This window comes from Nomascus leucogenys, chromosome 1a (assembly GCF_006542625.1).
Source record: "Nomascus leucogenys isolate Asia chromosome 1a, Asia_NLE_v1, whole genome shotgun sequence".
NCBI classification, from domain to species: domain Eukaryota; kingdom Metazoa; phylum Chordata; class Mammalia; order Primates; family Hylobatidae; genus Nomascus; species Nomascus leucogenys.
In genome coordinates this window covers 17,856,975-17,881,546 of record NC_044381.1, presented here as the reverse complement: position 1 = coordinate 17,881,546, position 24,572 = coordinate 17,856,975, and the positions used below count along the sequence as shown (strand labels likewise).

General features: G+C 39.3%; 1 protein-coding gene across 5 annotated transcripts in view; it reads right to left on the bottom strand.

The window, feature by feature from the left end:
• Positions 1-24,572, bottom strand: part of CNTLN (centlein) — a 369,700-nt gene that overhangs the window by 326,954 nt on the left and 18,174 nt on the right. Inside the window, exon 3 of one of the 5 annotated variants that reach the window (XM_030817771.1) lies at positions 3,527-3,611. The exons of the other annotated variants lie outside the window; for them this stretch is intronic. Coding sequence (XP_030673631.1) covers positions 3,527-3,611 — 85 coding nt within the window. Of the gene's footprint in view, positions 1-3,526; positions 3,612-24,572 lie in introns of those variants that run through there. 5 annotated transcript variants of the gene reach the window in all.

Sequence of the window (24,572 nt, the reverse complement as noted above, 5' to 3'; positions counted from 1 at the left end):
TCTTGCCGCTTTTATTCAATATACTACTGGAAGTCCTACCCAAAGCAATTAAGCAAGAAAAAGAAAGAAAGGCTATCCAAATTAGAAAGGAAGAAGTAAAACTGCCACTGTCTTTATATAACACAATCTTATATAAAGAAAATTAAAGACTCCTTCCAAAACAAAAAACTATTCGAAACTAGTAAACAAATTTAGTAAAGTTTCAGAATACAAAATCAGCATATGAAAATCAGTTGTGTTTCTAAAACACTAAAACAGACTCTCTGAAAAAGAAATTAAAAAAACAATCCCATTAACACAGAATCAAAAATAAATACTTAGAAATACATCTAACCAAATACATGAAAGATCTATAACTGAAAACTATAAAACATTGATGAAAGAAATTAAAGACACAAATAACTAGAAAAATAGCTCATGGATTCAAAGGATGGTTATTGCTAAAATATACATGTTACCCAAAGCAATCTACAGATTCAATGCAATCCCTATCAAAATTCCAATGGCATTTTTCATACAAGTGAAAAAAGTCATAAAATTCATATGGAACCCCAAAAGATCATGAGTAGCTAAAGCAATCTTCAGCAATAAGAACAAAGCTGAAGCATCACACTTTCCGATTTCAAATCAGATTACAAAGCTATAGTAATCAAAACAGCATGGTACTGGCATAAACACAGATAAACAGACCAACTGAACAGAATAGAGAACCTGAAATAAATCCATACACAAATGGTCAACTAGCTTTCAGCAAAGGTGCCAAGAACACATAATGTGCAAAGGAAAGTCTCTTCAATAAATGGTACCGAGAAAACTAGATAGCTACATGTGGAAGAATAAAATTGGACCCTTATCTTATACCATACACAAAAATCAACTCAAAATGGATTAAAGGCTTAATCCTAAGACTTGAAATCACAAAACTAGAAAAAAAATAGGGAAAAGCTCCTTGACATTGGTCTTGTCAATGATTTTATAATCTCCAGTTTAATATTTGATTTCAATTCATAGAACCAGAGTGAGAACCATATTCAACAATTCAAAAGAATGTACCAAGGACATCCGGAGCAATCAAAAGAGACCCCAAATATTCACAAGGCTGTCATTATGTTCTGTCAGGTTTAGGATTACCCAAGATTCTAAGGCCAAGTGTGGTGGCTCAGACCTATAACCCCAGTACTTTCTAAGGCTGAGGCAAGAGGATGCTTGAACCCAGGAGTTCAATACCAGCCTGGCAAAACAGCAAGACCCCATGTGTAAAAAATTTTTTAAAAATTAGGCAAACATGTTGGGTGCACACCTGTAGTCCTAGCTACTTGGGAGGCGGAGGCAGGAGAATCAGTTGAGCCCAGAGATTCGAGGCTGCAGTGAGCTATGATCACACCACTGTACTCCATCCTGGGTGACAAAGCAAGATGCAGTCACTTAAAAAATAAAAAGACTGTTAATCTATTCAATTAAAAGGTAAAAAATGGATGCCAGACTATGGCACTGAACAAACTTTCCATAACTCCTGCCCCTGTAATTTGTTGCTGACCTGGTCTTTCGGTAAAACTATCACCTTCACTAGAACCAACACAAAACTTCACAATTCATCACCCTACTCTACTATAACCCATTCTTATTCATAATCCTTATTCAAAAGAGCCATCTATGGTTTCAAATAAACCAAAACTGAAAAAAAGGTCTTTATCATAAATGGTATATAAAGTATAACAAAATAAATAGATACCTGTGGTTAATAAATGTTGCTATACAGGACATTTATTCAACAAGTAAACTTAAGAGTTTCAAAATAATAAATAGCCTAAAAATCTGCTATGCTAACTTATATGCAACTTTCAAATTAATCAAAGATCATGTACAGAATCAGCATGAATAGTCACGTATTTTTATTTAATTCTTAATATCATCCAAGTTACATGTTATTTTTTCAACTTAAACACAGTTATTAAGACATAACCAAAAAACAACCACCACCACCAAAAAAGCAGTCCCAAGTACCATCCATAAATGTATTCGTTAGGTCATATATTACTTATTTCTTAAATTCGGGGACATAACTTTTTTTTTTTTTACTTTCTTTGCTAACATCAAGAAAGACAGGAACATAATATTTTTCCTTCTTACCCATTTCCTCCCAACATTGATAGCCCTTGGATCTAAACACATTTAGATAGATTTTCTTTTGTATGTTTGAGAAGGCTAGTATCCTTTGCTATTATAATATTTGCTATCTGCTAACCAACACATAGAATCAAAAGAGGATTCCAATAACTCAACATGCCTTATTATATAACTTTTTACTAGTCACACTCAGGAAATAACATATTTGAATAGCAAAAACTATTATATACATTTTATAATGTGTCTCCCAGTCTCTCATCAGACCAGAAGTGACGGGGTAATTTTCCCAGAGTCTGACATGTGTAATCTTGTCAGACTGCTTTATACTGCCCCAGAGGGAAGAGGACAATGGAGTACCTACACACTTGCCAGGGAGCCCCTCTCTGTGAGTTTTCCTCAGGGTACACCACCCCAGCACTTCTGGGGGCTGTGCCGTCTGACCAGTGTTTACATGGCAGGTGTAAATCCTGATTTTCAGTCTAGTTTTTTAACATACTTATTATGTATGGTTCACAGCTAAGCGACATGGTGTACTATGATGACACTTCCTTTCATATATAACGTTTTGTTTCTCTGAACACTTAAAACTTGCATCACTCTGTTATTAACAACCTCACTGTTGAGCTGACTGAATTAATGTCACTGTGAAGATACATATGTTATACCTCATTGCAGAATTTTTCACTTACTGACAACTGTTAACATCAGAGCAGAAAACGTCTTGCTTGCTTTCTAGTGCCCCTACAAATACCTTTGGTACATTCTTCCTTTTAGGTTCTATCAGGCCTTAACAGCCTATGCACCTTCCCTTCCTTCTGACATTAAACACATGCTTGCTAAGAGAAGCATAAATTTATGCTGACCTTTTGGTCCTTGAATTGTGTGTGGATCTCAAAAGAAAATCAGTATAGACAGCTTTTCTAATTCCTCATGTGAAAGATAAGAGGCAAAACTGAGAGATGAGAAAGAACAGGATACTGAAAAGAATTTTTTTAAAGGGAACTCATCTAGAGTAGGAACTCTCAAGAAACTTACACATACCCCTTACAATCAATATGGCATCATATTTGGAATCCTAAAAGGAAGTGACGATTTAGTAGTTGTGTTAATTAATGTAATGGAGAGAAATGTTAATAAAGCTCTTTTTCCTTTTTTAAAAAACAAAATTTATGTCACTTTTATTTGTGCAGTTTTCTGTTTACTTATCACTAATCCTTTCTAAAATTCTCAGAAATTATGAAATATCTTTCTCAAAAACATTACAATCTATCAGTGCTAATTTTTTCAGTCATCCTTCTTAAAGAACTATTGTAGTCCTGCTTCATTGAGAACTACTGCTACCAAGTCTTCTCCATCTTCTTTTATCTTCACCTTGGAATATCTTTATATTATTCATGTGTTACATCTCACATTTTCTCAATCCAAACTTTTTACCTTTTTTGGTATATTCTTCGTTTTGGTGGTACGCATCTTCTACTGGCCTCCTAATAATATGTACATGGGAGATGTGAGACCATGTATTACGGAAAACGTCTTTGTTATTACTTTAAACTTGATTAATACCTGGCTGGTTATAGAATTATAGGTTGAAAATAATTTATCTCCCAGAATTATGAAAGCATGCTCCATGTCTTCTAGCTTCTAGCAGTTGAGATAATCACGGTCATTCTAATTGCTAACTCTATGTATGTGGCTGTATTTTTTCCCCTCTAAGAGGTTTTATGATCTTCTCACTATCTCCAACATTCTAAAATTGCATAATAATGTGCCTTGCAATAGTTCTTTGTGCCGGACAATCAATGGATGTTTTCAATCCAAAACTCTTGAGCCTGAATTTGAAAATTTTCTTGAATTACTTCCTTTAACATGTCCATTTTTCTCTGTTCTCTGCTACTGAAATTTCTATTAATCACTGTTACAGCACCTATATTGATTCTTATTCTTTTCCTTTTGCTCCTATTTACTACTCCTTTGTCTCCATTATAATTTTTGGAAGATTTATTCAACCTCGTCTTCTAGCCGCTCTAGTTAATTTTTTATTTTGACAATCATTTATTGTTATATTTATTTAATTTCCAAGTACTCTTTCTCTTTTTTTTGTCACCTGTTCATGTTTCACATACACCAAATTGTCCCTTACATGTCTAACAATATTAATCATAGGAGTTTTTTCCTTTGTTTTATTCAGCATATCTCTGTCTTCTCTGAACTCCATTTTTCTGTTACTTCTGGTTTCTTATCCTTCATATTAAAAGTTTTACTCAAATGTCTTATGATCATTTGTTTCACATTCATGTTTAAGAATGAGGAACTAAAAATGATGTTTGATAGTTTTACTTGGCCTAGGACGGGGGTGGAGGGCTTGCCCAAAAGTCTCTATAGTTAACAGTGTGGGGGAAGTGTCATTTTGTTACGACCTGTCAGTGTGTCTCTGTTGTTTCTCTAGGGATGCTTAGTTTCTCCAGAGAAGAATTATTTTGTCTTATGCCTGGATAGTTCAGGACTCTGCTTCCAGCAACTCTGAGGCTGAATAATTCAGTTAGTGTCCCATTATTCAGTAGAATAGGCATTCACTTATTCCCCCAGTTTTCATAATAGCTAATCCTGTACCTTGATATGCCTGAGGTCCCTAAGTCCAGAAGATACTTATTTCAATTTTTCAAGGAAATAAACTTCCTGCCTCCTGACTTAATGAGAGAAGGAGGACCAGAGAGTCTACATGCTTCTTATATAGACTTTAATTCAATTCTCCCATTTTGCAGCCTCATCCTTCACTCCAACCATCACAGGTCACTGACGTCACCTATTATTAGAAATTTCTACATTCTATGTATTTCAACTTTCCCCATTCTGCTAAGTCAGTTACCACTTATCAATTCACCTTACATCATTCTAGAATTTACTCATATCTGTCATCCACTGTCACCTTTTCTCTACTTCTCTTTAGGTGCTTCTACACTTTTAAAATTCTACTAGTCATTTTAGTGGGATTTGGGGAGGAGGTAAAGGTAAATACTTATGCTTAACCCATCACATTTAACCTAAATTCCTACTGTCATAGTTTCAAATTTTCACTTTACATGAAAAAAAATGTGGTACTCTCTCCTTAATACATAGGATCAAAGGTTGAAATTAATTATTTTAACAAAAGTCACTTAGGAAAATTTCTAAGAGTCCAGGCGCGATGGGTCACGTCTGTAATCCCAGCACTTTGGGAGGCCACGGTGGATGGATCACGAGGTCAAGAGTTCAAGACCAGCCTGGCCAACATGGTGAAGCCCCATCTCTAATAAAAATACAAAAAAAATTAGCCAGGCATGATGGCAGGCACCTGTAATACCAGTTACTTGGGAGGCTGAGGTAGGAGAATCGCTTGAACCCGGGTGGCAGAGGTTGCAGTGAGCCGAGACTGCGCCACTGCACTTGAGCTTGGGCGAGAGAGTGAGACTCTGACTCAAAAATCAAAAAAAAAAAAAAAAAGAAAGAAAAATGTTCTAAGAATCTGGACTTTTTTTCTAGTAGAGAGGTTAAAGTCCTACATAAAAATAAGCAGTTCGAAGGGGTGGAGCCAAGATGGCCCAACAGGAACTGCTCCGGTCTATAGTTCCCAGAGTGAGCGACGCAGAAGATGGGTGATTTCTGCATTTCCATCTGAGGTACTGGGTTCATCTCACTAGGGAGTGCCAGACAGTGGGTGCAGGACAGTGGGTGCAGTGCACTGTGCGTGAGCCGAAGCAGGGCGAGGCATTGCCTCACTAGGGAAGCACAAGGGGTCAGGGAGTTCCCTTTCCTAGTCAAAGAAAGGGGTGACAGACGGCACCTGGAAAATCGGGTCACTCCCACCCTAATACTGCACTTTTCCAACGAGCTTAAAAAACGGCACACCACACTGACTTCCACAATGGTTGAACTAGTTTACACTCCCACCAACAGTGTAAAAGTGTTCCTATTTCTCCACATCTTCTCCAGCACCTGTTGTTTCCTCACTTTTTAATGATGGCCATTCTAACTGGTGTGAGGTGGTATCTCATTGTGGTTTTGATTTGCATTTCTCTGATAGCCAGTGATGATGAGCAATTTTGCATGTGTTTTTTGGCTGCATAAATGTCTTCTTTTGAGAAGTGTCTGTTCAGGTCCTTCGCCCACTTTTTGATGGGGTTGTTTGTTTTTTGCTTGTAAATTTGAAGTAGAAATACCATTTGACCCAGCCATCCCATTACTGGGTATATACCCAAAGGACTATAAATCATGCTGCTATAAAGACACACACACACACGTATGTTTATTGCGGCACTATTCACAATAGCAAAGACTTGGAACCAACCCAAATGTCCATCAATGATAGACTGGATTAAGAAAATGTGGCACATATACACCATGGAATACTATGCAGCCATAAAAAATGATGAGTTCATGTCCTTTGTAGGGACATGGATGAAACTGGAAAGCATCATTCTCAGTAAACTGTCGCAAGGACAAAAAACCAAACACCGCAAGTTCTCACTCATAGGTGGGAATTGAACAATGAGAACTCATGGACACAGGAAGGGGAACATCACACTCCGGGGACTGTTGTGGGGTGGGGGGAGGGGGAGGGACAGCATTAGGAGATACACAGAACGCTAAATGACAAGTTAATGGGTGCAGCAAACCAACATGGCACATGGATACATATGTAACAAACCTGCACACTGTGCACATGTACCCTAAAACCAAAGGATAATAATAAAAAAATTTTTAAAAAAAAGGCACCCCAGGAGATTATATCCCGCACCTGGATCAGAGGGTCCTATGCCCACAGAGTCTCGCTGATTGCTAGCACAGCAGTCTGAGATCAAACTGCAGGGCGGCAGCAAGGCTGGGGGAGGGGCGCCTGCCATTGCCCAGGCTTGCTTAGGTAAACAAAGCAGCCGGGAAGCTCGAACTGGGTGGAGCCCACCACAGCTCAAGGAGGCCTGCCTGCCTCGGTAGGCTCCACCTCTGGGGACAAAAATACTGCAGTAACCTCTGCAGACTTAAATGTCCCTGTCTGACAGCTTTGAAGAGAGTAGTGGTTCTCCCAGCACGCAGCTGGAGATCTGAGAACGGGCAAACTGCCTCCTCAAGTGGGTCTCTGGCCCCCGAGCAGCCTAACTGGGAGGCACCCCCCAGTAGGGGCAGACTGACACCTCACACGGCTGTCTCTTCTTGAGACAAAACTTCCAGAAGAACGATCAGGCAGCAGCATTTGCGGGTCACGAAGATCTGCTGTTCTACAGCCACCGCTGTTCTGCAGCCACCGCTGCTGATACCCAGGCAAACAGGGTCTGGAGTGGACCTCCAGCAAACTCCAACAGACCTGCAGCTGAGGGTCCTGTTGGTAGAAGGAAAACTAACAAACAGAAAGGACATCCACACCAAAAACGCATCTGTACGTCGCCATCATCAAAGACCAAAAGTAGATAAAACCACAAAGATGGGGAAAACACAGAGCAGAAAAACTGGAAACTCTAAAACGCAGAGAACCTCTCCTCCTCCAAAGGAACGCAGCTCCTCACCAGCAACGGAACAAAGCTGGAGGGAGAATGACTTTGATGAGTTGAGAGAAGAAGGCTTCAGACGATCAAACTACTCTGAGCTACAGGAGGAAATTCAAACCAATGGCAAAGAAGTTAAAAACTTTGAAAAAAAATTAGATGAAAGGATAACTAGAATAACCAATGCAGAGAAGTCCTTGAAGGAGCTGATGGAGCTGAAAGCCAAGGCTCGAGAACTACGAGAAGAATGCAGAAGCCTCAGGAGCCGATGAGATCAACTGGAAGAAAGGGTATCAGTGATGGAAGACAAAATGAACGAAATGAAGCGAAAAGCGAAGTTTAGAGAAAAAAGAACAAAACGAAACAAACGAAGCCTCCAAGAAATATGGGACTATGTGAAAAGACCAAACCTACGTCTGATTGGTGGACCTGAAAGTGACGGGGAGAATGGAACCAAGTTGGAAAACACTCTGCAGGATATTATCCAGGAGAACTTCCCCAATCTAGCAAGGCAGGCCAACATTCAGATTCAGGAAATACAGAGAACGCCACAAAGATACTCCTTGAGAAGAGCAACTCCAAGACACATAATTGTCAGATTCACAAAATTTGAAATGTAGGAAAAAATGTTAAGGGCAGCCAGAGAGAAAGGTCGGGTTACACACAAAGGGAAGCCCATCAGACTAACAGCGGATCTCTCGGCAGAAACTCCACAAGCCAGAAGAGAGTGGGGGCCAATATTCAACATTCTTAAAGAAAAGAATTTTCAACCCAGAATTTCATATCCAGCCAAACTAAGCTTCATAAGTGAAGGAGAAATAAAATCCTTTACACACAAGCAAATGCTGAGAGATTTTGTCACTACGAGGCCCGCCCTAAAAGAGCTCCTGAAGGAAGCACTAAACATGGAAAGGAACAACCAGTACCAGACACTGCAAAAACATGCAAAATGTAAAGACCATCCAGGCTAGGAAGAAACTGCATCAACTAATGAGCAAAATAACCAGCTAACATCATAATGACAGGACCAAATACACACATAACAATATTAACTTTAAACGTAAATGGACTAAATGCTCCAATTAAAAGACACAGCCTGGCAAATTGGATAAAGAGTCAAGACCCATCAGTGTGCTGTATTCACGAAACCCATCTCACGTGCAGAGACACACATAGGCTCAAAATAAAGGGATGCAGGAAGACCTACCAAGCAAATGGAAAACAAAAAAAGGCAGGGGTTGCAATCCTAGTCTCTCATAAAACAGACTTTAAACCAACAAAGATCAAAAGAGACAAAGAAGGCCACTACATAATGGTAAAGGGATCAATTCAACAAGAGCTAACTATCCGAAATATATATGCACCCAATACAGGAGCACCCAGATTCATAAAGCAAGTCCTGAGTGACCTACAAAGAGACTTAGACTCCCACACAATAATAATGGGAGACATTAACACCCCACTGTCAACATTAGACAGATCAACGAGACAGAAAGTTAACAAGGATACCCAGGAATTGAACTCAGCTCTGCACCAAGTGGACCTAATGGACATCTACAGAACTCTCCACCCCAAATCAACAGAATATACATTCTTTTCAGCATCACACCACACCCACTCCAAAATTGACCACAGAGCTGGAAGTAAAGCACTCCTCAGCAAATGTAAAAGAACAGAAATTATAACAAACTGTCTCTCAGACCACAGTAAAATCAAACTACAACTCAGGATTAAGAAACTCACTCAAAACCGCTCAACTACATGAAAACTGAACAACCTGCTCCTGAATGACTACTGGGTACATAATGAAATGAAGGCAGAAATAAAGATATTCTTTGAAACCAACGAGAACAAAGACACAACATACCAGAATCTCTGGGACACATTCAAAGTAGTGTGTAGAGGGAAATTTATAGCACTAAATGCCCACAAGAGAAAGCAGGAAAGATCCAAAATTGACACCCTAACATCACAATTAAAAGAACAAGAAAAGCAAGAGCAAACACATTCAAAAGCTAGCAGAAGGCAAGAAATAACTAAGATCAGAGCAGAACTGAAGGAGATAGAGACACAAAAAACCCTTCAAAAAATTAATGAATACAGGAGCTGGTTTTTTGAAAAGATCAACAAAATCGATAGACCGCTAGTGAGACTAATAAAGAAGAACAGAGAGAAGAATCAAATAGATGCAATAAAAAATGATAAAGGGGATATCACCACTGATCCCACAGAAATACAAACTACCATCAGAGAATACTGCAAACACCTCTATGCAAATAAACTAGAAAATCTAGAAGAAATGGGTAAATTCCTCGACACATACACCCTCCCAAGACTAAACCAGGAAGAAGTTGAATCTCTGAATAGACCAATAACAGGCTCTGAAATTGTGGCAATAATCAATAGCTTACCAACCAAAAAAACTCCAGGACCAGATGGATTCACAGCCTAATTCTACCAGAGGTACGAGGAGGAGCTGGTACCATTCCTTCTGAAACTATTCCAATCAATAGAAAAGGAGGGAATCCTCCCTCACTCATTTTATGAGGCCAGCATCATCCTGATACCAAAGCCGGCCAGAGACACAACCAAAACAAAGAATTTTAAACCAATATCCTTGATGAACATCGATGCAAAAATCCTCAATAAAATACTGGCAAACCGAATCCAGCAGCACATCAAAAACCTTATCCACCAAGATCAAGTGGGCTTCATCCCTGGGATGCAAGGCTGGTTCAACATACGCAAATCAATAAATGTAATCCAGCATATAAACAAAAGACAAAAACCACATGATTATCTCAATAGATGCAGAAAAGGCCTTTGACAAAATTCAACAACACTTCATGCTAAAAACTCTCAATAAATTAGGTATTGATGGGATGTATCTCAAAATGATAACAGCGATCGATGACAAACCCACAGCCAATATCATACTGAATGGGCAAAAACTGGAAGCATTCCCTTTGAAAACTGGCACAAGACAGGGATGCCCTCTCTCACCACTCCTATTCAACATAGTCTTGGAAGTTCTGGGCAGGGCAATTAGGCAGGAGAAGGAAATAAATGGTATTCAATTAGGAAAAGAGGAAGTCAAATTGTCCCTGTTTGCAGATGACATGATTGTATATCTAGAAAACCCCATTGTCTCAGCCCAAAATCTCCTTAAGCTGATTAGCAACTTCAACAAAGTCTCAGGATACAAAATCAATGTGCAAAAATCACAAGCATTCTTATACACCAATAACAAACAGACAGCCAAATCATGAGTGAATTCCCATTCACAATTGCTTCAAAGAGAATAAAATACCTAGGAATCCAACTTACAAGGGATGTGAAGGACCTCTTCAAGGAGAACTACAAACCACTGCTCAATGAAATAAAAGAGGATACAAACAAATGGAAGAACATTCCATGCTCATGGGTAGGAAGAATCAATATCGTGAAAATGGCCATACTGCCCAAGGTAATTTATAGATTCAATGCCATCCCCATCAAGCTACCAATGACTTTCTTCACAGAATTGGAAAAAAATACTTTAAAGTTCATATGGAACCAAAAAAGAGCCTGCATCGCCAAGTCAATCCTAAACCAAAAGAACAAAGCCGGAGGCATCACGCTACCTGACTTCAAACTATACTACAAGGTTACAGTAACCAAAACAGCATGGTACTGGTACCAAAACAGAGATATAGACCAATGGAACAGAACAGAGCCCTCAGAAATAATGCCGCATATCTACAACCATCTGATCTTTGACAAACTTGACAAAAACAAGAAATGGGGAAAGGATTCCCTATTTAATAAATGGTGCTGGGAAAACTGGCTAGCCATATGTAGAAAGCTGAAACTGGATCCCTTCCTTACACCTTATACAAAAATTAATTCAAGATGGATTAAAGACTCACATGTTAGACCTAAAACCATAAAAACCCTAGAAGAAAACCTAGGCATTACCATTCAGGACATAGGCATGGGCAAGGACTTCATGTCTAAAACACCAAAAGCAATGGCAACAAAAGCCAAAATTGACAAGTGGGATCTAATTAAACTAAAGAGCTTCTGCACAGCAAAAGAAACTACCATCAGAGTGAACAGGCAACCTACAAAATGGGAGAAAACTTTCGCAACCTACTCATCTGACAAAGGGCTAATATCCAGAATCTACAATGAACTCAAACAAATTTACAAGAAAAAAACAACCCCATCAAAAAGTAGGCAAAGGATATGAACAGACACTTCTCAAAAGAAGACATTTATGTAGCCAAAAAACACATGAAAAAATGCTCATCATCACTGGCCATCGGAGAAATGCAAATCAAAACCACAATGAGATACCATCTCACACCAGTTAGAATGGCCATCATTAAAAAGTCAGGAAACAACAGGTGCTGGAGAGGATGTGGAGAAATAGGAACACTTTCACACTGTTGGTGGGACTGTAAACTAGTTCAACCATTGTGGAAGTCACTGTGGCGATTCCTCAGGGATCTCAAACTAGAAATACCATTTGACCCAGCCATCCCATTACTGTTTATATACCCAAAGGATTATAAATCATGCTGCTATAAAGACATATGCACACATATGTTTATTGCGGCACTATTCACAATAGCAAAGACTTGGAACCAAGCCAAATGTCCAACAGCGATAGACTGGATTAAGAAAATGTGGCACATATACACCATGGAATACTATGCAACCATAAAAAATGAAGAGTTCATGTCCTTTATAGGGACATGGATGAAACTGGAAACCATCACTCTCAGCAAACTGTCACAAGGACAAAAAACCAAACACCGCATGTTCTCACTCATAGGTGGGAAGTGAACAATACATGGACACAGGAAAGGGAATATCACACTCTGGGGACTGTTGTGGGGTGGAGGGAGGAGGGAGGGATAGCATTAGGAGATATATCTAATGCTAAATGACAAGTTAATGGGTGCAGCACACCAACATGGCACATGGATACATATGTAACAAACCTGCACATTGTGCACATGTACCCTAAAACTTAAAGTATAATAATAATAAAAAAAATAAAAATAAAAAAATAAGGAGTTCTTGGCTGGGCACAGTGGCTCACACCACTAATCCCAGCACTTTGGGAGGCTAAGGCAGGCGGATCACCTGAGGTCAGGAATTCGACACGAGCCTGGCCAACATAGTGAAACCCTGTCTCTACAAAAAATACAAAAATTAGCTGGCTGTTGTGGAGCACGCCTGTAATCCCAGCTACTCGGGAGGCTGGGATTCTCCTGAGGCAGGAGAATCCCTTGAACCAGGGAGGCAGAGGTTGCAGTGAGCCGAGATGGCGTCACTCCACTCCAGCCTGGGCAACAAAGCTAGACTCCACCTCAAAAAAAAAAAAAAAAGATAAAAATAAGGAGTTCTATAAATTTGATGTTAAATCCAGACTTGGTCTTATACATATTCGATTAAAGCTAACAAATGTTTGTTTTTTTTTTTTTTTGAAAGAATGAAAGATCGTTTCAATAGATCAACTTCTTTTTTTTTTTTTTTGAGACAGAGTCTCACTCTGCTGCCCAGGCTGGAGTGCAGTCAGGCAATCTTGGCTCACTGCAACCTCTGCCTTTCGGGTTCAAGTGATTCTCCTGCCTCAGCCTCCCGAGGAGCTAGGATTACAGGCATGTGCCACCATGCCAGTTTAATGTTTGTATTTTTAGTAGAGATGGATTTTCGCCACATTGGACAGGCTGGTCTTGAACTCCTGGCCCCAAGTGATCCGCCAGCCTCAGCCTTCCAAAGTGCTGGGATTACAGGGGTGAGCCACCGCTTCTGGCCATTTTTTTTTTGTTTTTCCAGACAGAGTCTTGCTCTGTTGCCCAGGCTGGAGTGCAGTGGCATGAATTCAGCTCACTGCAACCTACACCTCCTGGGCTCAAGCTATCCTCCCACCTCAGCCTCCCAAGTAGCTGGACTATAGATGTGCGCCACCACACCCAACTAATTTTTGTATTTTTTGTAGAGACAGGGTTTCACTGTGTTGGCCAGGCTGGTTTTGAACTCCTGAGCTCAAGCAATCCACATGCCTCAGCCACCCAAAGTGCTAGGATTACAGGCATGAGTCACTGTGCCCAGCCAGATCAACGTTTTTTAATATGCAAATACACTTATTTATTCTTATCTTCAAGATACTAGTTTCCACTACCTTGTATTATAATATCATGCATTTGCTTGTTCAGTTATTCATTCATTTATTCAGTGCCTTTGTGCCAGGGACTGTAATAAGCACTGTGGAAAATATGCACAATATGGTCCTCCCACTGTTCAGTGGAAAAGGCAACAAACTGACACACAGAAATAATTACAATGAAATATAAATGCTGTTAAAGCAATATTCAAGAGACTATTGAATAAGCAGAATCTATCTATGCATGATTTGCTAATGATATGTAATGAATCACAAAAACGCAGTATCAACTTGTACTTTATTATACTCTCATTTCTAGAATAATTTCTGAAAATGGAGGGAAGAGCATAATTATCATAACAATAAAACAATGCATTAGTACATTCATATATCATGTAATATGGTTTGGCTGTGTCCCCACCGAAATCTCATCTTGAATTGTAGCTCCCAGCTCCCATAATCCCCACATGCGGTGGGAGGGACCCAGTGTGGGGGTAACTCAATCACAGGGAGGAATCTTACCCCCCAGCCCCATTCTTATGATAGTGAACAAGTCTCACAAGATCTGATGGTTTTATAAAAGCGAGTTCCACTGCACATGCTCTTTTGTCTACCACCATGTAAGAAGTGACTTTGCTCCTCATTCGCCTTCTGCCATGATTGTGAGGTCTCCCAAGCCATGTGGAATTGTGAATCAATTACACCTCTTTTTCTTTATAAATTACCCAGTCTCAGGTACATCTATATTAGCAGTGTAAGAACAGACTAATACCTCATCAAAACCAGAAGTCTACCTAAAAATACAGTTAGCATCCTCCAATCTAATTCCAAATCAGTAATTAATGTGAGAAGTCACTCCATCCATTGAAACCAAAATGAAAAAGAGCTTTACCCTGCCCAGTTAGAAATGTTTCCATTGACTGACTTTATGGTAACTGTTCTACACCCCATAGTCTGTGCACCCTCCTGTCCACCAAACCACTTCCCTCCCTCCATCCTCAGGTGCAATAAAAGTAAAGCAAATGCAACAACTCAAGGAAACATCCAGATGGAAAAATAATTAATTATACCACCTATATGTTTAATGAGGTCCTCAAGAGCATTTGGTGATTCCCTGAAGACCACTATTCCAGTTCTCTTCATACGGTATTCTCTTCTACCAACAAAGCTTAGTGTATCTCTAGTGAAGGTAGTGTGTAACAAAGCATAGGAACTTAAGGCAATGCTATTCAAAACGCAGACTGTTAATTGGTTGTTACTAGTTGGCCATAAAAGAAAGCAAGACAAGGCTGGGTGCGGTGCCTCATGCCTGTAATCTCAACACTTTGGGAGGCCAAGGCAGGCAGATCCTGAGGTCAGGAGATGGAGACCATCCTGGCTAACACAGTGAAACCCTGTCTCTACTAAAAATACAAAAAATTAGCTGGGCACGGTGGTGGGCACCTGTAGTCCCAGTTACTTGGGAGGCTGAGGCAGGAGAATGGCGTGAACACAGCAGGCGGAGTTTGCAGTGAGCCGAGATCGTGCCACTGCACTCCAGCCTCAGTGACAGCGAGACTCTGTCTCAAAAATAAAGAAAAAAGAAATAAAGAAAGACAAGTATCAAAGCTTTCTCAGTAAAGAGGGCACAAGGTTGATATACATTCTGGCACATTCTCCTTATTAGCACAGGTCTTCAGACAGACGATACTGAGATCACTGCCCTAAGACAAATAGATGTCAAATAACTATTGATAGAAAAGAAAAAACAGAAAGTAACACAAAAAAGATTAACCATAGAAGCAAATGTAATGAAAAAAAGGACTGGAGGAAACAGATTAATAGCTCAACTCTGGATGGACCTGCAGCAGCAAAGAAACACAGTAATTCAGCCAGGCGCAGTGGCTCACGCCTGTAATCCCAGCACTTTGGGAGGCCGAGGCGGGTGGATCACGAGGTCAGAAGATCGAGACCACGGTGAAACCCCGTCTCTACTAAAAATACAAAAAAATTAGCCAGGCGCGGTGGTGGGCGCCTGTAGTCCCAGCTACTCAGGAGGCTGAGGCAGGAGAATGGCGTGAACCCGGGAGGCGGAGCTTGCAGTGAGCCGAGATCGCGCCACTGCACTCCAGCCTGGGTGACAGAGCAAGAGACTCCGTCTCAAAAAAAAAAAAAAAGAAAAGAAACACAGCAATTCACTTCCTGAGATTATTTGTAATAGTAGGTAGATTACAAGCTGCAGTACCTACAGTTACACAAAATGCAGGACAGCACATTGTTGGATAAGTCTACAAAATTATTCACAATATAATTTTAGCAGGCAAATAATAGCAATTGCTGTTGCTTTACTCCAAATTCAAAGTTCTTTATGGAAAAAATAATGTATTACTAATATTAATTTTTAAAGCCAGGATGAAATTTGTGTCTAAGGCAACGATACTGGAGTTTGGCACACATTTGCAGTTATTCAAAGAAAAGTTGAACAGTTCAAGCTCTTATGGCTCCTAATGTATTAATATTTCTATGAAACTCCATGTTACTGTTTCTTCAATGTTTATTACTCCTGCCTCCTGAGATTGTGTTTCCTTATGCATTTAAAGATAAAATACAGTGGCTGTACTCTTATGATACCAATCATCTAAAGTGAGAGTTTATATATAATAGCAAGGAAATTAGATTTGTAGAGCTAATAAACAAATGATATATTCAAAATGTCCTTTTCCAGTAGTAATTTATAATAAACTCAAAAAAAACTTAAATATCTACATATCATAGAAAATAATATTTTCTACAAATTTATAAGAATAAAATCATATTATAAAAATATTTTCTAGTATGATATTATTCTACTAAGGAAATCAAAATTTGATTTTCAACAACACAAACTTCTAATTACTTAGAATTAGTGAGAGTGAGAACTTTTTTAACTTTTTCCAGAGATCAAATAATTACATTAATATGAATATCATTATAGTATTTATCAAATTCTTATTATAAATTATCTCTTTCTACAAATGTCTTTCCTATTAGAGAGTATTCTTTAATAGCTAAATGCAGAGCTATCTCTTTCTCTAATTTTTTCAGAGTGTCTGACAATCAAATGACATTCAATTGATACCTGATGAATGGGTAAATGTGGTGGAAATATCTGTTTTAATGATGACCATGCATGTCTAAATCTCACAGTCAGGTTTCTTTGCAACATGAGGTATCCTGTAGGCATCCAAGCTTAAAGGTTACATTTTTCCTCCAGATATCCATTAAGAAAGTCCTAGACTTTTCCTTGGCTACCTTTAACTTGAATTTTACAAATTATTTTCTTTGGTGGCTTATATCTTCCTTTGTCTCAAAGTAAAGATGTAAAACAGAACTGATGTTTGGAAAAGAAATCAATAAGATGTTCAGAGCTGAGCTACTGAGAACCAAGATAGAGGATTTGAAAGTTAAGGACACAGAGGAATTACTAAATTTGAGTGACACTGCAAAAGAGGAAGTGACTGAACTTGGGCATTGATTTTCTGTTCAAAGAGTCCAAAAGGTATCAAAGATTACCCTCAAGATGTGAAATTTAAAGAAAAGGAAGAAAATGGCATGCCTGTGGTAGTGAGAAAATTAGGTAGTAAAATAACTAAAAGAAGAAGCCAATAAGTTCTTTACATAATATAGTGAGTTTGAAGGGCACCATAGGACATGAATTAGACATGGCACGACAATGGATATACAAAGATATATAAAAGGAAAATCCCATAGAAAAGGATATAAAATGGCCCTTAGAGTTCACTTACAAATAATAAGAGAAATGCAAGTGAAAACTACTTCGGGATATCATTTTTTACATTTCAGATAAAAAAATTAAAAAGTTTAAAAACAATATGATGGCCAGGAATGTAGAGAAAATAAGTACCGTCTTATATTTTCTGGTGGAAGTGTAAGTTGGTACAACTTCTAAAGTCAGTGATTTCACAATCTCTATCACAATTGCCATTGTATCTTTTGATCCAGTATTTATCTATTGAAGTATAACAAATTACCCCAAAATTTAGCAGTTTAAAACAACAAACATTGAGAGATGATGACTGAAGAGCTCTCCTGACCCACTCTCCAGTGAAACTGATGAAAATTATTAACAACAATCACCTAAAGCCTCTAAAAATGGTCCTAAGATCAAACAGCAAATGAAGAAACATCTATCCAAGAAAATCTATCAGTCAGTATGAAAGGCAATGTTTGTGGTATCTAAACCAAAACCACTGCCTCCTTCCACCTTTCCAGCTCAACATGGTGTAGACTCCGTTGCAGACAGCTGCAGCCAAGAACACAGGGCACCCTCTTCCTCCTGTTCCCAGTTGGAGGGTTTTCTTCCCATGAAGAACAGGATATCAACAATTCTCATCCTGCCCCCAGCTAACTGCTGCTGAGGCTAAGTCCAACTCAAGTGCAGTTGAGCGGTGGGTACTCCTTTCTTCTGTCCAGCTCCAAATTATGGAATATAGGCTCTACTTTGGGTGTAGCATATTGAGACCCCAGCTTGTGATGCACGGGTGTCATGCCAGGAGAGGCAAGCCAAGAGAACCTTAGGCTGCTGCCTCCCTTCCACTAAGCAATCAGCTCCTAGAGTGGGGGGGTCACTCAAAGAGAAGCATAATATTGTTCACATCATCAGCTCCTAAAGTGGGGGGGTCACTCAAAGAGAAGCATAATATTGTTCACATCCTCAGCTCCAGAGGCCTGACTCAGAGACTTTGCTTGAAAGGAAAAGCAGTATGTAAAACAAGGCCTAATCTCTTTCCAAAGAAACTGACTTTATTTGCAACACAGTGTAGAAAAGTTCAAGCTTAGAAGTTCTAGTCAGGATAGACCATATGCTTGGCCATAAAACAAATGTCAATAAATTTTAATGCAATGGAACAAAATTGGAAATCAGAATCAAAATTGGAAAACTGAGAAGTTCACAAATAAGTGGAAATTAAACAACACACTTCTAAATAAGCAACAGGTCAAAGAGGACATCACTCTGAGATTAGCGAAAATAAAAACAAAACATAAAAACTTATGAAATGCAGCTAAAGCAGTGCTAAGATGGAAGGGTATAGCTATAAATGCCTATATCAAGGAAGTGGAAAAGTCTCAAGTCAATAAAAATAAAAGCAAACTAAACCTAAAGCAAGCAGAATGAAGGAAATAATAAAAATTAGTGGAGAAATTAATACAACAGAGAAAAGAAAAACAAGAGAAAAAACAACACGGCCAAAAGCTGGTTCTTCAAAAAGATCAACAAAATTGACAAACCTTTAGCTAGACTGATCATGATAAAGAGAAGCCTAAAATTACCAGAATCAGAAATAAAACGGGGGATATTACCAATCTTTAGAAAAATATAAAAATGTAAGGAATACTATGAACAACTATACCCAGCAAATTAGATAACCTAGAAGAAATGTGAAAATTCTTGGAAAGACACAAACTACCAAAACTGACTCAAGAAAAAATAGAAAATCTGAATCAACCTATAACAAGTAAAGAAAATGAACTCATAACTATAAACTTACCCACAAAGAAAAGCCTAGACCTGAATGGATTTACTACTGAATTCTACCAAATATTTAAAAAAGAATTAATACCAATTCTTCAAAAATTCTTCATAAAATATAAGGACAACACTTCCCAAATCATTTTACAATGCTATTATCCTCATATAAAAAGCAAAGACATTACAAGAAAAGAAAACTATGGACTGGTACCTCTTATAAATAGGTATGTAAAAGTCCTCACCAACATACCAGCAAGCCAAATTCAGCAACATATAAAAATAATTATATACCATGACCAAGAATTTATCCTAGAAATGCAAGGTTGAGTTAACATATGAAAATCAATTTATGTACTACGTCACATCAATAGAATACAAAAGAAAAATCACATGATCATCTCAATAGACAGAAAAGATACAGGTTGAGTATGCCTTATCTGACATGGTTGGGATCAGGAGTGTTTCAAATTTTGGATTTCAGAATATTTTCATATACATAAATGAGCTATCTGGGCAACGGGAGCCAAGCTTAAACACAAAATTGATTTCTGTTTAACATATACCTTACATACATAGCCTGAAGGTAGTTTTAATTAATATTTTTTAATAATTTTGTGCTTAAAACAATGTTTGTGAACACTGATCCCTCAGTAAGCAAAGGTGTCACTATCTCAGCTACCCATGTGGACAACCTGTGCTTTGTATCACTATCCTTCCTGAATCTAAATTTATGCACTACTAATAAACGATCATTTTCTTACACTTATTCACAAATAAGTACTAAGTAAAAAATATGACATACATGTCTGGCATGCTTGGCAAAGACATATTATCGTAGCAGAGAGCAAATTCAACTTTCCTCAGCCTTCATGTTCTATTCAGGCCTCAAATGACTGGATGATGGCCACCCACATTGGAGAGGGGAGTCTGCTTTACTCAGTTCATCAATTCAAACGCTAATCTCTTCCAGAAGCACTGTCACAAACACATCCAAAACTAATGTTAATCCAAATATCTGGGCATCCGATGGCCCAGTCAAATTGACAATTAAAATTAACTTTCACATTGAGGAAATGCCCTTTTCTCTTCTTTCTTCCTCTTACCCCACCCCCTTTCTCTACCTTCACCTTGCTTCAACCTTCTCACTCTTCAGACATCTTCTCAGGAAAGTACATGAAATTTTAGTAAAAAGTAATGGTATTAGCAAAGGATAATCCTGAAGCCTCTCTAATGGAAAAAGATAAATCATTACTAACATTTGGTACGCATTGATTGTTATCAGCAAATATATTAGGTTATGGTTTTGAAACATGGTAAGTCATGACACTATGACTGAAGCATGGGGATTCAAGCCAAATGGTATCAGAAAAAGAGTCTTCTCAAAACATGCTGGCTGAAGTTGCTCAATGAACAACACTAACACTCAACCAAGACCCTAATGTGTTTTGCTGCATTCTCCTTCTCTACTTTATTTTCTATCCAGGAGACAGTAGACAGTGTTATTACTAATATTATTTGTTGTGGCGTCCACTTCAGCCTCCAGTATCTTTCTACATAGTGTGATATCAATTCTACATAATTACAAATTTAAATACAACTTTGTACCTAGCAACATTAATTGCTACTTTACACAATTACATTGCTTCCCAAAGGATTAAGTCCATAGGCTAGCTAATATAGAGTGCTTTCAATTCTATTTTATTATTTCAATTATAAATCATTCTGAATATAATTTTTATATGCAATAGGAAACTAAAAAATTTGTGTGACTTGCTTTATTGTAATATTTGCTTTATTGCAGTATTTGCTTTATTGCAGTGGTCTGGAACTGAACCTGTAAAATCTCCACGGTAAGCCTTGTAAATAGTAACCTCTAAAAAGATTATTTTTGCCAAAATATCAAAAATGAATCTGAATAAGCTCCTATTTATGGCAACTATAGGGTACAGACTACTACAATAAGCCAGATTTGGGGAAACTCTACAGAATAAATAACCCAATTTATTCCAAAAATAAATTGCAAGGAAAAAAAAAGAGTAAGAGAAAGATGGAAGAGGAAAAAAAATGAGCCTATATATTCAGCAGGTAGACTATGTATGTTTGATCCTCCTAGGAACAAACCAACCTTTTTTAAAAAAGGTATTAGACAATCCAAGAAATGTGAAAACGGACTAGATATTTAATTATAACAGAGAATAATTATAGAATTCAAAGCATGATGATGATACGATGGTTCTGTTAAAAGACCCCTTATCTTTTAGAGATAGTCCTTATTCATGGATTCAGAATTTGTAAACTGGCCTACTCAATAAAATTTATTTGTTAACACGAAACTCAATAATTGTGGCACTACTGAGATTCAAGATGGCCAAATAGGAACAGCACTGGTCTGCAGCTCAGCGAGATCAACACAGAAGGTGGGTGATTTCTGCATTTCCAACTGAGGTACCTGGTTCATCTCACTGGCACTCACTGAACAGTGGGTGCAGCCCACGGAGGGCTAGCCAAAGCAGGGTGGGGCACCACCTCACCTGGGAAGCACAAGGGGTGGGGGAATTTTCTCCCCTCCCAAGGGAAGCCATGAAGGATTGAGTCCGAGGAACTCCGGCACAGATACTGTGTTCGTCCCACGGTCTTTACATCCCGCAAACCAGGAGAATCCCCCAAGTGCCTACCCCACCAGGGCCCTGGGGTTCAAGCACAAAACTGGGCAGCCAATTGGGCAGACACCAAACTAGCTGCAGGAGCTTTTTTTTTTTCCATACCCTAGTGGCGCCCAGAACACAAGCGAGAGAAGCCATGAAGCCAAGTGGTCTGGCTCAGCGCGTCCCACCCCCACGGAGCCCAAGAAACTAAGATCTACTGGCTTTAAATTCTTGCTGCCAGCGCAGCAGCAATCTAAAATCCACCTGGGATAGTCAAGGTTGGTGGAGGAAGGGCATCCGCCATTGCTGAGGCTTGAGTACACAGTTTTACGGTCACAGTGTAAACAAACCTGCTGGGAAGTTCGAACTGGGCAGAGCCCACTGCAGCTCAGCAAAACTGCTGTGGCCAGACTGCCAGATTGCTCTTCTCTGGACAGGGCATCTCTGTAAAAAAGGCAGCAGCCCCAGTCAGGGGCTTATAGCAGACTTAAACGTCCCTGTCTGACAGCTCTAAAGAGAGCAGAGCGTTCGAGCTCTGCTAACGGTCAGTCTGCCTCCTCAAGTGGGTCCCTGACTCCCATGTATACTGACTGGGAGATACTGTGTCCGGAATTGGTTCCTTCCAGTGGGTTCTTGGTCTCGCTGACTTCAAGAATGAAGCCACGGACCCTCGCGGTGAGTGTTACAGTTCTTAAAGATGATGTGTCCGGAGTTTGTTCCTTCAGATGTTCAGATGTGTCCAGAGTTTCTTCCTTCCAGTGGGTTCATGGTCTCGCTGACTTCAGGAGTGAAGCCACAGACCTTCACAGTGAGTGTTACAGCTCCTAAAGGTGGCACGTCCAGAGTTGTTTGTTCCTCCCAGTGGTTCGTGGTCTCGCTGACTTCAGGAGTGAAGCTGCAGACCTTTCGCTGTGAGTGTTACAGCTCATAAAGGTAGTGCAGACCCAAAGAGTAAGCAGCAGCAAGATTTATTGTGAAGAGTGAAAGAACAAAGCTTCCACAGTATGGAAGCGGACTGGAGCAGGTTGCCCCTGCTGGCTCGGGTAGCCACCTTTTATTCCCTTATTTGGCCCCGCCCACGTCTTGCTAATTGGTCCATTTTACAAAGTGCTGATTGGTCCATTTTACAGAGTGCTGACTGGTCTGTTTTAACAGTGCTGATTGGTACGTTTACAAACCTTTAGCTAGACACAGAGCACTGATTGGTGTCTTTACAATCCTTTAGATAGACAGAAAAGTTCTCCAAGTCCCCACCCAACCCAGAAGCCCAGTTGGCTTCACCTGTCAATATCTCCCAGTTGGGGCCAACAGACACCTCATACAGGAGAGTTCCGGGTGGCATCTGGCAGGTGCCCCACTGGGTCAAAGCTTCCAGAGGAAAGAACAGGCAGCAATCTTTGCTGCTCTGCAGCCTCTACTGGTGATACCCAAGCAAACAGGGTCAGGAGTGGACCTCTAGCAAACTCCAACACACCTGCAGAAGAGGAGCCTGACTGTCAGAAGGAAAAGAAACAAACAGAAAGGATTAGCACATCCACTCAAAGACCCCATCTGAAGGTTACCAACATCAAAAACCAAAGGAAGATAAACCCACAAAGATGGGGAAAAAACAGTGCAAAAAGGCTGAAAATTCTAAAAACCAGAATACTTCCCCTCTTCCAAAGGATGACAGTTCCTCGCCAGCAAGGGAACAAAGCTGGACAGAGAATGAGTCTGACGAACTGATAGAAGTAGGCTTCAGAAGGTGGGTAATAACAAACAACTCTGAGCTAAAGGACCATGTTCTAACCTAATGCAAGGAAGCTAAGAAACTTGAAAAAGGGTCAGTCAAATGGATAACTAGAATAACCAACGTAGAGAAGAACATAAATGACCTGACAGAGCTGAAAAACACAGCACGAGAACTTTGTGAAGACTACACAAGTATCAATAGCTGAATCGATCAAGCGGAAGAAAATATATCATTGACTGAAGATCCACTTAACGAAATAAACAGAGAAGACAAGATTAGAGAAAAAAGAATAAAAAGGAAAAACAAAGCCTCCAAGAAATATGGACTATGTGAAAAGACCAAATCTACATTTGATTGGTGTACCTGAAAGTGACGTACAGAATGGAACCAAGTTGGAAAACACTCTTCAGGATATTATCCAGGAGAACTTCTCCAACCTAGCAAGACAGGACAACATTCAAATTTGGGAAATACAGAGAACACCACAAACATAGTCCTCAAGAAGAGCAACCCTAAGACACATAATCATCAGATTCACCAAGGTTGAAATGAAAGAAAAAATGTTAAGGGCAGTAAGAGAGAAAGATTGGGTTACCCACAAAGGGAAGCCCATCAGACTAACAGCAGATCTCCCTCTGGAGAAACCCTACAAGCCAGAAGAGAGTTAAAGCCAATATTCAATGTTCTTAAAGAAAACAATTTTCAAACCAGAATTTCATATCCATCCAAACTAAGCTTCATAAGCGAAGGAGAAATAAAGTCCTTTACAGACAAGCAAATGCTGAGGGATTTTGTCACCACCAGACCTGCCTTACAAGAGCTCCTGAAAGAAGCACTACACATGGAAAGGAACAACCGTTATCAGCCACTGCAAAAACATACCAAA